The 14,627-nt window shown below is 40.7% G+C and overlaps 1 protein-coding gene across 1 annotated transcript; it reads left to right on the forward strand.

The window, feature by feature from the left end:
* The first annotated feature begins 288 nt into the window (after window positions 1-288).
* LOC139465125 (GATA zinc finger domain-containing protein 14-like) lies at window positions 289-3,109 on the forward strand. Its single transcript, XM_071246813.1, has 2 exons — window positions 289-1,086; window positions 2,915-3,109. The coding sequence occupies exons 1-2, from the start codon at window positions 289-291 to the stop codon at window positions 3,107-3,109; spliced, it is 993 nt and encodes a 330-aa protein (XP_071102914.1).
* The last annotated feature ends 11,518 nt before the right edge of the window (window positions 3,110-14,627 follow it).

The raw sequence follows: 14,627 nt of genomic DNA on the forward strand, positions 1-14,627 counted from the left end.
GCAATTCTTTCAGGATGCACAATAAACCATTATGTTTCTTGTTGTAAACCCCAAAATAAGTTTTTTTCAAGTTTTCTGAATATTTTTTAAGAAATAACAACGTTTTAGTGAAACTGCTGTAGCCTTTTGATCCGATCCCGTGTTGGACATCTACAATGCAGGTTTACGTCGCATCTATGTTATCATCAACAACATTCTACAACTACTACAACGACGGTAATAATTATAGTCAACATAACCAGGTACAATATCACCACCAACAACAACAACGGAGAAAACAGCAGCAATATGAACAGTGACAACAAGGTCACCGCTAGCAATATCAACACCCACAACGGGGTCAACACTGGTATCATGAACACCAACAACGGAGAAAACAGCAGCAATATGAACAGTGACAACATGGTCACCGCTAGCAATATCAACATCCACAACGGACTCAACACTGGTATTATGAACACCAACAACGGAGATAACAGCAGCAATATGAACATTGACAACATGGTCACCGCTAGCAATATCAACACCCACAACGGACTCAACACTGGTATTATGAACACCAACAACGGAGATAACAGCAGCAATATGAACATTGACAACAGGGTCACCTCCAGCAATATCAACACCCACAACGGGGTCAACACTGGTATTATGAATACCAACAACGGAGAAAACAGCAGCAATATGAACAGTGACAACAGGGTCACCTCTAGCAATAACAACACCCGCAACGGGGTCAACACTGGTATCATGAACACCAACAACGGAGATAACAGCAGCAATATGAACAGTGACAACAGGGTCACCTCTAGCAATAACAACACCCGCAACGGGGTCAACACTGGTATCATGAACACCAACAACGGAGATAACAGCAGCAATATGAACATTGACAACAGGGTCACCTCCAGCAATATCAACACCCACAACGGGGTCAACACTGGTATCATGAACACCAAATACGTGGAAAACAGCAGCAATATGAACAGTGACAACAGGGTCACCATCAGCAATAACAACACCCACAACGGGGTCAACACTGGTATTATGAACACCAACAACGTGCGAACAGCAGCAACAACACCAGTAACAAGGGTTAAACAACAACAGAAATAAAAAACCCAACACATAACAGTTCCGCGCAACAACCATAATGTATTTGAATGATCTAACGCTGAAACTCAAATCTCTCTCACGACTGTGCGAGGACCACATTGCCCTCAACAAGGCCGTTACACACATACAGTTAACACTTTACGAGATTACCTTTTGAGAAATTGCAACAATTATGACAACAGATACTGAAATGTTTAGTGCTATAGTCTTTTGTCATACAACATTTTGGAGACCATAAACATCCTGCATATAGCTATTTCGGTAGCTGTGTCAATGGTTATTGTATCATAAGCAGTGAAATGACTTTTAGCCCGCACTACGACATAATACCCGACTTTGTTTGATAACTATAATTGCATTACAGAATGGGAACTGCCACAAACCCACTACTTGTTATCTTTTCGGTAGAATGACAATGTCAGTTTAGCCGTAAAGTGTGAGATTGCTTGTGGTAAATTGCTTTTTGTGTGTGCGTGCGTGCGTGTGTGTGTGTGTGTGTGTGTGTGTGTGTGTGTGTGTGTGTGTGTGTGTGTGTGTGTGTGTGTGTGTGTGTGTGTTTCCCTCAGATAGTTATAATGATAATCACGCGTTTGAAATGGTATTTTTTATGACGTAGCCATTAAAAAAATTGTGCCTTTTCGAAAGTGAGTAATCTATGATTTTACGCTGCTTTTAGCAATTTTCCAGCAATACCAAGGCGGGGGATACCAGAAATGGGGTTCACACATTGTACCCATATAGGGAATCAAACCCGGGTCTTCGGTGTGACGAGCTAACGCTTTCACCTCTAGGCTAACCGACCACCTCCTTTTCTCAAGACTCGGGGGCACGGGTGGCCAAGACGTCTAAGGCGCCGCGATTCTCTGTGCAGAGTTGCGTCCCTTGGCCACGCCAAAAACCTATGATTGTCGGTTCGAATCCCGGTTCGCCCCGATTATGTTTCTAGGTTTGTCAGCCCCATACAGGTGCTCGTGGGTTTCCCCGAAGTGGTCAACGCCTGAGACCTGCATCATTTCGGGCTTTCCTCCCACATTAAGCTGACACGCCGCGATATAACTGGAATACTGTTAAAAGCGGCGTTAAACCCAACTCACTCACTCTTTCTCAAGACTCACTGCCTGAAATTGTCATGGTTATGGTGACCCTCCACCGCACCCCACCCCTTCCCCAGTTCCCGTTCAAGTATCCAGTGGAAGCTTTGTTAATCAGCCTATACGTTCCGTAAAGCTGCTAAGTAGGTCATTAGCATATCCACAGACAGATACAATAAACGGGCTTCAAAGTCAGCTTGTTCTTTTTATTAGTGATATCAATCATCAGAACTGAGCATTGTCAAAACAACAATAGAGGGAATCAATGACTTGTGCTAATGTTTCAGGACACAACGCTACCGCCACGCCACTGGTTCTGGGGGATTATATACTTACTGTTGTCTTAAATACATGTACTCGATCGCAAAGGGGTTAGACGTGAAGCTGATATCCAATACAGCTTGTACAAAGATAAGGAATACGTATGTTACTGATTCTGCACGATCCGATCAAATATCAGACCCCCCTAACTGATGTCCCAGCATCTGACCCAAGTATCTGACCCTCGCACTTGTCCCAAGTATCTGACCCCAGCATCTGACCCCAGTATCCGATCCCCCAGTACTTGTCCTAAGTATCCCTCTCCAGCATCTGACCCAAGTATCAGACCCTCGTACTTGACACACGTATATGACCCCAGCATCTGACCCAAGTATCCGACCCCCCAGTACTTGTCCAAAGTATCTGACCCCAGCATCTGACCCCAGTATCTGACCCCAGTATCTGACCCCAGTATCCGATCCCCCAGTACTTGTCCCAAGTATCTGACCCCAGCATCTGACCCCAGTATCCGATCCCCCAGTACTTGTCCCAAGTATCTGACCCCAGCATTTGACCCCAGTATTCGATCCCCCAGTACTTGTCCCAAGTATCTGACCCCAGTATCTGATCTCAGCATCTGACCCCAAAATCGGTTCTCAGTATCTGACCAAAGTATCTGGCCCTCAATAATTGACACACGTGTCTGATCTACGCATCTGACCCAGTATTTTATCCCAATATCTGACCCCGGTATTGTATCCCAGTATCTGATTCATATGCATGATTCAAGAATCCCTATATTACCCCTATCAATGGTTATCGGATGGTTAAATGTACATTTAAGTGTATAAAATAACAAAGAGTATACGTACATGCAATAACAGAATATATATCCTTGTGTACTGACAGTGTCTCTATATTTATGCAAGAACAGAGTATGTACGTACATGTATGTACAATAGTGTATATTCGAGTAAGAGTATAACATTTCATTTTTTATTACGTGTTTGTATCGTTATCTATCGTGTAGTTGTCCGATTTTCGACAACGAACGTTGTGACTACTTAGTTTCATTTATCCGAAATACTGTTAATCCGACATAATCATATGCAACCAACGTAGTCGGGTTAACGAGACTTGACTGTATGTACAATAATTTATATTCGAGTAAGAGTATAACAAAGTTTACATGTGTATGCTTTTAAAGAATAAATACGCGTATGCAATAACATAGTGTATATGGCAATGCATTAAAAGAGTATATACGTTTAGACAATAACAGAGTATGTAGAATACATTATTTCATTTGAGGATCGACTGTGTATTTGTTTTCGGTTCATTGAGGTATGAATCGAAAAAAACGATATGCAAAATGTATGAATCCGCGTAGAATTAAATTCAACAACGTAAAATATGTTTTATCTACAATAGTTTAACCTAAAACAGTTAAATTTATCAAAGCAGACAAAAATGACGAGATTGATAAACATTCTAGGTGTATGAATACATACTGTGACGTGACATGAATCAGGTGATCGTTTATTTTATGCACATAACTTGACACGCCTACACAGTCAGTAGCCAATCAACGGAGATTAGGGCGAAAACAATGTTCATAGGAACTGTCAATTAAGGCAAGAGGCGAGAAGAACTGCAACAGTCAGACTGTACCGAACCGGAAGAAATATGCCCAGAAGAAGGCGCCTGTTTCAGATGACATGGTCAGTTACCGAAAGATTCAAACTTAACTTCCCTGTAAACGGGAAAACAGAGTTTGAAAAATGCTAGTTAGAAATGAAACATGAAGACATGAAAGTTGAACCGAGGCGAGCAAGCCTGCGCCGTTTGCTGTTTCATTCATCCTCGGCCTTCGGTTTGCATGAATGTCGCTAAATGGCATTACGATTCACGAGATACACGTGAGCAGAAAGGGAATTCCCTCGACTGTAATATTGGGATTCCCTGACATTCCGCGGTAATAAACGTAGTGCGCCTCGGTGGGCGTGGCTTATATTTTTACATTCATTGGGAATGAATGCAATAACACGTGACCAATTCATCTAATCAGAATGCAGGAATTCAATGAACGCAACGAAAATTGAATTATTATGCATTTAAAAAAAATATTGTTCGGAAGGCTTACAGCAATACAATGCTTTCCGTGCTCTGAATGTGCTTTCGATGCGTTTCCCAGGAATCCAAACAGAGTGCTCTTAAAAGAGAGTAGACTGGTTTTAAGAAGTGTTCTCTCAGTACCACCCACTTGCACACATTCATTACTAACCATGGTTGCAATCAATAGTCAAAACACCAGAGTAGGAACCCCGGAACTATGATGGCGTGACAACAACGTTTGTCACGAAAGCTCTGTTTGGAAGCGATAAGACCGAAGCATGTAACACACCGCGCCCGAAGAAAACCCTCCAGTTTTACCAGTCCCTTTATGTAATCTGTATGATGTGTTGGTTTACGTTGATGAATTACCCTGCATTAATGATGGGATTGATGCTGATTGCATTGTTTCAGTAGATATGCATACAGTATCGAGGATTTGAGATTGAAATCTTCCCACACGCTATTTCCTCATTTACGATGAGCGCGTTATCGTTACGTTTGGGGGCCCAGTCGTCTAAGGCGCCGCGAGTTGCGTCCCTTGGGCACAGCAGAAACCTATGATTGTGGGTTCGAATTCCAGTTCGCCCCGATTATGTTGCTAGGTTTGTCAGCGCCATAACCGTGCTCGTAAGTTTCAACAAAGTGGTAAACGTCTGAGACCTGCATCACTTCGGGCTTACCTCCCACATTAAGCTGACACGCCGTGATATAACTGGAAAACTGTTAAAAGCGGCGTTAAACCCAACCCACTCACACACTCGCTCGTGACGTTTTATTCATGTTCCTCGATATGGGAGCAGACCCAACCCTGAAGTGAAATCATGACTATGCCCCAAATTCAAACTCCAAGTGACTCAATAAGATCCTCAGGGTGTCAGGAACTGATTGATGTTCTCAGAATCAATATTTGAACCTTTCGATGACAATGGTGGCCTTGATAGAGTGAATACTTGTATGTGATACGTTCGATGACCTTGGTGTTCTCTGGGTAAATGTTTGATCTTTTCGAAACTTTAGAGTGAATATTTGAACCTACCGATGACCTTGATCTTTAAAGAATTAATATTACCTTGCTCATTAAGTGAATACATGGAACTTTCGATGACGTAGTAATGTTACCATTGTGTTTAAAAAAACTTCGAAGATGTATCATTCCATAATAAATGAGAAAAGTTCGAGATACGAGCAATACTGTATTCCAGCAACTCCTGCCGCTGAAGTCTACATTTGACAACGTTTGAGGTACAGGCGAGCATGCTCTTTCTGCAAAGATTTCAAAGAACGTCACGTCCCTTGCTCAAAAGTTGTTTGATCAGAATAACGACATTCAAGGCCTGAATAAGCAATCAAACAGTTCTCTGGTAGACATTTGACGCATCAATGACCAAAAGATTGTCCATGTAATTTCCTATTTTAACTACCTCCATGATACTATGTTGACGTGATTCAGGTGAACACTTGACTTGCCTTTGCATGTGTGTGTGTGACATGTATTACCGATAGGGTTTGATACGCTATCATGTTCACGAACACCTAAAATCATCACTGTTTTATAGTGATTGATAAACACATGCATATGATATAGACGGAATCATACGCTGGATGATGTTTTTACGATTATGGAATGTATTTTGTCGATTTATTTACAACAAATCGTATCACCAGTGCGATGTTCATGAAAGACAATACTTGTTTTTTCATATCCATTATCGAATAAACGAACGTCTTGTACGTGCCGATTTCGATATTGATACAAGTGCCCGGCTCAAGCACAATCGGAAACGTGTAGATTTATATGGTGACGTTTTCGATTGGCACGTAGAGACCCCACTTTCAAGGAGAAATAACCGTGTGTATTGCTTCTTCAAACCCACTCCACCTCACAAGAATCGTGGATTGAGTGGGTTTGAAGATGGCGGCTTTGTTTAGAAGGAGGAGCTTTGTTTGCAATGGAAAGAGATTTCTGACGCTGTCAAAGATGATAAATGGCAAACATGTTCGTTAACGGAACGGGATACCGTTCTGTTATAATACAAACACTGATTGTGGATATAGATATGAGTTGTTTGCGTGAGTGAGTGTCGTTTTACGCCGCTTATCCTATAATATCACGCCGGAGATACAGACAAAATGGGTATAACATATGTTTGTTTGTTTGTTGTTCAGCAATAATCTATCTATATGACGGCGTTCTGTAAATAATCGAGTCTGGACCAGACAATCCAGTGACTGACATCATGAGCATCGATCCACTCATTTGGGATCCCATGATATACATCAACCAAGTCAGCGAGCCTGACCACCCGATCCCGTTAGTCACAGAACATATGAATCGAACCGGGTCTTAGGTGTGACGAGTGAACGGTTTCACCACTAGGCTACCCCATCTCCCCTATTTTCAGAATAAGATTACAGATAGGACAAAATGTCATGTTTCAGATGTCTACATAATGACGAGGTTACTTGGAATACTGCGCGAACATAGTGAAATATTTTAACGGGGACAAAACTGATAAGTATACTTTTAAATAACGTCAGATAATTACATTATCACCAGTAAACAAATATTTAAAAAAAAAGTACAACATAATTATGCACATTGTGTAAGCTTATGTGAAACTTATGTAATCTGCTTTATGGACTCCAGACAGTGATGCTTATGACGTCATTGACAAAACGACGCCAGGAGTATAGTGTGTCCAGTTGAGCAGTTCTCTTGGAACTCAAGATTCATATGAACGTTGGTACGGTGCTGACAGAACAATGATCAAAAACGGGTCACTTCGGGATTCGAACCGTCAATCGTCCAATCTTGGTAAGCGTGAAGGACGCATATGTACTATTCAATCACATGAACAATGACACGAGCGCACCCAACACACAGATAAACAAATTGGAACCAGAACAATGAAACAAAATTAATTCGAAATATAAAAATGAAAAAAACACACCCTTAAATTTAAAATCACTTACATTCAAACACAAGAGCGAAATAGAATGTATTGACGAAGATATGTCTATGTTTAGTGCAAGATCCTATTTCCTTGACAACACATTTACGTTCTGCTGTAGTGTGACATAGTTCTGATTTGTGTTGAACAATCTATAGGCTATGCATTGTACCACAAACAGATACGCCATTGTAGTTCGGAGTGAGGCATTATTTCTATGATAAATGAAGGCCGGAATGAAATATGCTATCCTTATCGAGGTCCTTATCAGACTTAAACAATAACTCCACCTAAAGTAAATTGAGGTTCTCTGTTGAAAAGCTGTTTGCTCAGTTGATGATAGTACTTCGGGGTCGGCAGTGAGAATGCCTTTCCATATACAAGCTCAACTACTTACATGCAAAGCCCTTAACACGCACAGAGGGGCACGGCCGTCAACGCTCACTCAATCTTGGATATAGCGTGTGACATTATTGGCACTGTCAAAATGATACACAGGAATCCGAAGTTTTGATTAAATATTGAAATGGTATGCCTCTCACGTTACAAACATATTCGACCCGTGAAGATCCGGGCTAGAATAAGTCTTCAGCAACCCATGCTTGCCGTAAAAGGCGACTATGCTCGTCGTAGGAGGCGACTAACGGGATCTGGTGGTCAGGCTCGCTGACTTGGTTGATGCATATCATCGATCCCAATTGCGTGGATCGATTCTCATGATGTCAATCACTGGGTTGTCTGGTCCAGACTCGATTATTTACACAGATCGCCGTCATATAACTGGAATATGCCAGAGTGCGGCGTTAAAGAACAAACAACAACAACAATACAAACATATTCGCACTCAATAATTTCAACTAACGGGTGACCGTGTCGTTTAGGGCGCTGCAGATAAGGCGAGCCAGAAAGCGGCTATCACTGGTTCCAATTCAGGTTCTGATTATGTCTCTATGTCTGACAGCACCATTCCCGGGCCTCACGACAGTGGTAAACGTCTCAGTCCTACTTCACTTCCTTCCAAATCAAGTGAGTGAGTGAGTGAGTATGGTTTATTCCAGCTATATCACGGCGGGGGACACCAGAAATTAGCTTCACCCACTGTACCCATGTCGGGAATCAAACCCGGGTCTTCGGCGTGACGAGCGAACGCTTTAACCACTAGGCTACCCGACCGCCCTCCAAATCAAGCCAACATTCCATGGTACTGTTTAAAGCGGCATTAAACCAAACTAACTCACTCTATTAGTTGACACGCCGTAGATATATGAAATATTGTTAATTGGAGTTGAAACCACCACTTGATGCAAACATATGTAGATCTACTGTCAGTGTGTTAAACAACACAAATATTGTTCGAACCCGCCTTAAACTCAACCCACTCTCCAAAAAACAAACATCAATACAGGTATTAGTTTTGTCCACCGTCCCGAGTATTAGCCGTCTCGCTTGTATTGTACAGCGAGAAGCAGACTAAGCATTGCTGGGTTGAAGGCGATTGTTGGCGGTGAACTTTGCCGTTGTTGCTATTGACAACCTATAAAATGATTGACAGGTTTTCAATCATATCGATAGATTATTTACTTGAACTGTACACTTGATTGGCATGTGATGACAGCTAGCTGTGTATTGTGGGTAAAGGGGTCAATGGTCATATTGATCTTACACGTGTGTGTCCAGACAAGGAGCTGTTCGTGTTCCGTGCGTCTTCTCCATAATGTCAGAGAGCAAAACACAAACCATTAAACTGTTCCTCACTGGGAATGTTTACTAAATATATATTTATCTATATGGCCAGGATCTCGTTTAGCTGTGAATACACACGCGGGACCGCCCATTTGATTATAGAGGGGTGAGATATTGTTTTAAAAAATGTTTTGTTTCATAAAGTACTGGAAAGAAAACCTTCCCTCAGAATTTACACACACAAAAAAGAAAATACAGAGAGTTCTTCATTCAGAGGATATACATATATTTGTACGTTCTACTTATAATGCAGTGACAGATAACATATTCACTTTCTATATCTCACTGTGGGAATATATGATACACAAATAGTTTGTGTGGCCTTATCTTATCGTTTAAATAGTGTTGAATAGTTACAAATAAGCCAAGAGGAAGTATGGATTATTTGTCCCGAGCGAATGAATTAAGATAAAACGAGTTTATTCTTTATATTTCCGGGTTATTTCCCTTCGGACAATATGTGACAAAAAAATACCAAGTAGAGACATGAACTTATTGCTTAAACCAAGTCGCATAATACCATTTGTCACTTCATGAACAGTGGATGACGTCATATTCAATTATTTGCAACAATGCGTTCATGTGACGTCACGTAAGTATGGGCCTCTTTGCAAACAATGAAAAAAGAAAATAATAATACAGTAAACTACGGTTATAACGAACTCAAAGGGACTACTTATTTTAGTTCGTTATAACCGTAGTTCGTTATAAGCATATATACAACATAACTACAGCAAATAGTCGGGACCAAAATAGTAAGTTCGTTATATCCGTTAGTTCGTTATAATCGTGTTCGTTATAACCGTAGTTTACTGTAATAATATTCAGTCTCGATTATCTGCCGAAAAAAGATTTCGTTGGGCTTAAAAGGCAAAATAGCGGTAAACAATTATATGAATAGATAAAAAAATAGAATTATAAAAATAACTGATGACACCATGTGTTCGACAAAACAATAAGAACGAACGAATCAATGACCATACAGCAACAGTGATAAGTCTCAATGCGAAGTAATGAAAATAATTGCACCGATATCCGGGCGCTTTGGGTAACACATAATCGTTTATTATACTATATTATATCTTATTTTAGTGTTAACATTAACATTCCTGAAATCTAAAATGGTATTGCTTCAGATATTATCCTGTCCTGATCTGCAGATCTACCCGATATCACTACATAGATTCCAATAATGTATATTTATGTAGATAATCCCATGCAAACAGCCCAACACAGCGGTCTTATGTATTGCCACTATATCTGTCGTGAGCGAACAATATACACCCTACAGCTGGTCTAAAACCAATATGTAGTTCTTGATAAGTTTAAGACAGAAGTTATTGAAACTTTACAGAGCAAGATCTCGCTAATGTAGGTCAATAGGCCATCCACTGTCAGAGCAAGGTCTCGCTAATGTAGGTCAATAGGTCATACACTGTCAATAACGATACGTTGAGTTTGTTTATTTGTTGTTTAACGCCGCACTCAGCAATATTACAGCTACATGACGGCGGTCTGTAAAATAATCAAGTCTGGACCAGACAATCCAGTGATTGACATCATGAGCATCGATCTACGCAATTGGGATCGATGACATTCACCAACCAAGTCAGCGAGCCTGACCACCAGATCCCGTTAGTCGCCTTTTACGACAAGCATAGTCACCTTTTACGGCAAGCATGGGTTGCTGAAGACCTATTCTACCCCGGAATATTCACGGGTTGGTTGGTTGGTCGGTTGTGTTACGCTGCACTCAGCAATATTCCAGCTGAATGACGGCGGTCTGTAAATAATCGAGTCTGGACCAGACAATCCAGTGCTTGATATCATGAGCATCGATGCAAGCAATTGGGATAGATGACATTCACCAACCAAGTCAGCGAGCCTGACCACCCGATCCCGTTAGTCGCCTCTTACGACAAGCATAGTCATCTTTTACAGCAAGTATGGGTTGCTGAAGACCTATTCTATCCCGGATCTTCACGGATCCGATAAGTTGGGACTAGGTAGGTCATGGCACAGAATAACACTATCAAGGTGTTTCTGTATATCTGTTAGACTAACTTGACATACATACTTCCTGTTTATTAATTATTAATGATGAAATTTTGTATTCACTGAATGTCAAGCATCTGATAAGAAACATCTTTAATAGACGATCATGCTGATATCATTCAGTGTGTTAATGATACAAGGATGTTGACCCCGAGGTCACACGACCGCGACATAATTTGACGTTCAAACGTTTTTCCCGAGACCGTGTTCTTGAAATGACGTAAACACTGACGGACTACTTCCACATTCCTGGGGAAGCCCTTGGGAATTCCCTAGCACGAAAACACACATAAGCGTTCTATCTGATCATTTAGAACATTTAATCTTGAACTCAGCGTTTCAGTGTACATTGAGAAACGTTTGAATTTTGGATAGTGTTGTTATCAAACTTTGTGCCTGAACGGGTTAATGTGATGTGCAAGGTGAGGCATGTGACCTGTCATCTTTGACCTCCTGTAAACCCCATGGTTTTCAAACTGCATGGGACACAAGGACTCATTTGTGTGGTGGGCTAGTCTGTACCTGATTTGTGGGGACAACTGAATTGATGGACATCTAAAACCTGTGTCATTGTGGGTTTTCCTCCTCTATACTATTCTGAACAAGTGTCGAAGCTGCGTTTATTGCGAACTCAAAATTAATTCCTCATCTGGAAAAGCGTGGAGAGAATGTTACACCGCTTCAAACGCTTGGCACAAATTTGCAGAAGTTACCTCCCACTTTCTCGAACACATCTCTCTCAAAAGCTCGAGATGAGGTGAGGTGAGGTGGGTTGGGGTGAGGTGAGGTGAGGTGAGGTGAGGTGAGGTGAGGTGAAATGGGGCTAAACGTCTCGTTCAACATTATTGCATTTATATCCCGACGTGCATGTGTGTGTGTTAGTACTGCACCATGACCGTGGAATATATTTATTTTATGAAAAAAAATAATCTAGAAACGCATAATAAAGCAAGGATAGCCAGCACAAGATTGCTCTATTCTTAAATCAGCATAGTGAATTTTGTTTTATTTTTACAGTCAAGAAGGATATTGTGTAATATAGGATTTCAGAGACCAAATGTTAGTCTAGTGTGCCTGCCTGTGTGCCTGCCTATGTGTGTGTGTGTGTGTGTGTGTGTGTGTGTGTGTGTGTGTGTGTGTGTGTGTGTATGTGTGTGTGTGTGAGTGTGTGTGCTTGCCTGTGTGCCTGCCTGTGTGTGTATGTGAGTGTGAGTGTGAGTGTGTGTGAGTGAGATAGTGTGTGTGTGTGTGTGTGTGTGTGTGCATGTGTGCGTGCGTGTGTATGTGTGTCTGTGTGTGTGACTGAAGTCTCTCTCTCTGTGTTTTATATTAGATCTAAGTGTTTATTTGTTTTATGATAAACAAGAATATATTGGCCAGTCATAAACATCAACGTCCGGGAGAGAGATGTTTACGAGATGCAGAAAGTGGAAGGTAACTTCTGCTAGTTTGTGTCAACTTGGCGTATCATGCAAAATTCTCTCATATCTTTCCCAGATCTTGTGGTATTCAATTTAAGGGTAAGTTCGCGATTAACGCAACTTTAACACTTGTTCAGAATATTATTGCGTTATATAGAGGAGAAGAACACACATTGGCACTGATTTTAGATGTCACTTCAGTCGACCCCACAAATCAGGTACAGACTAGCGCACCAGACAAGTCAGTCCTAGTCCATCAGTTTGAATAACCCACTAATTTGGTATGCATGGATGGTGGTGAAAATTGTTATGCAGTAGGCGTATGGTTGTTGAATAACATATGGCACACTTTGGGCGTAGACATGTATGAGGCTTGATTATTATAACTGACCATGCTTTGTCCTTTAGGAACTTAATTTACGTTGGGTGTTCAAATGTGTACAAGGAGACTGTCTCACTCACATGTCTACTCGCATTGTCACTCGCACAGATATTCATTAATATAATCCATTTGAATTCTAACGCTTATCCTCCAATTAAATGAGCTGTGTCAATGTCAGGGAAATATTGAAGCTGAGATATTTTTCTAAAAATATTTTGGTAGTGATGTGAAATTAAGACCTGATGACTTTATTTGAATTAAATTATTACCGACAGGTCCACGTAGAAAGAATGTACATGTTACACATTCCAGTCCGTCCATCACCGCACGGTCAATTCGTTATATAAACGTGCCACCTATCACAGGATCTCACTTATTCATAATGAGTTACCAGTCCAAACAATGGGACTTCTATTATTTATTTACAACCAGCAGGGCGTAGATAATAACGTACAATGAGTACTAATTCTTCTTCTTTGCAGGGCGGTGGGGTGGCCTAGTGGTTAAAACGTTCGCTCGTTCGTCAGCCGGGTTCGATTCCCCACATAGGTACGATATGTGAAGACCTTTTGAATAACGAAAAACAAACCAGTACCGGGTTCGTAATTCAGTTTATGTCCAACAATTCTATTAAATATGAGATAGTCTATTGTCTACCTTTCAACAACTGTTAAGCTATTCAGTACTTTTGAATAAAGAAAACGAAACAGAACCGGGTTCGTTACTCAGTTCATGTGCAAGAAAATAATATATATAAATGGAAATCAATAAAGAATCTGCTACTGTTTTTATTTATGTACTTATTTACAATAAAGACTGAAATTGTGGGGAAACCTTTGCAGAAGTATCCCTCATTAAATATTGACTGTATTTTAGGACAAAGAAACAAATATAGGAAAATTTAATTGTATAATAAGTGTGTCCTCTACTCGTAGACCCTGTCACTGTATCGCTTTCTTCAACCACACTCCTTACATCTGTTCCCGTTTCTGGTCAGTGTCCATCATCAATGTTCTCATGAATTACATGACTGGTCAGTTAATGGTGGTGACATATCACACAACTGCAGTAAGATGTCTTACTACTCTCCGAATGTCTGATACTATGACATTAGATTTGTTTGGGTTTGTAACGTTGATCGTTGATTACTACCTGGAATGGATCCCATGATTGTATTCATCATGTAGGTGACAAGTTAACCTCACGTTTGTTTGCACAGTTCTGGACAACCACTTCCATAGTGCAGTAAACCTAGATTATAGTTCAGTAGAGTTCCAGACTTCAGTACATATAAGTGTACATTGTCTGTATAGATACATTGCCATTTAGTATTACAGCAGTCAAATGGATCAGGTTTGCATTGTGACGTCTATAACTTTCAGGCCTAAGCAAATGTACGTATAAAATGAACATAACTGCTATCTGACGAAAGTGTTTTTATAGAAAACACTGTCTGGGTAACTCACTACATTTAACTGTGATGAAAATTACC

The sequence above is a fragment of the Haliotis cracherodii genome, unplaced genomic scaffold, assembly GCF_022045235.1.
Source record: "Haliotis cracherodii isolate W230 unplaced genomic scaffold, xgHalCrac1.p SCAF_17, whole genome shotgun sequence".
In the NCBI taxonomy this organism is placed as follows: Eukaryota; Metazoa; Mollusca; class Gastropoda; order Lepetellida; family Haliotidae; genus Haliotis; species Haliotis cracherodii.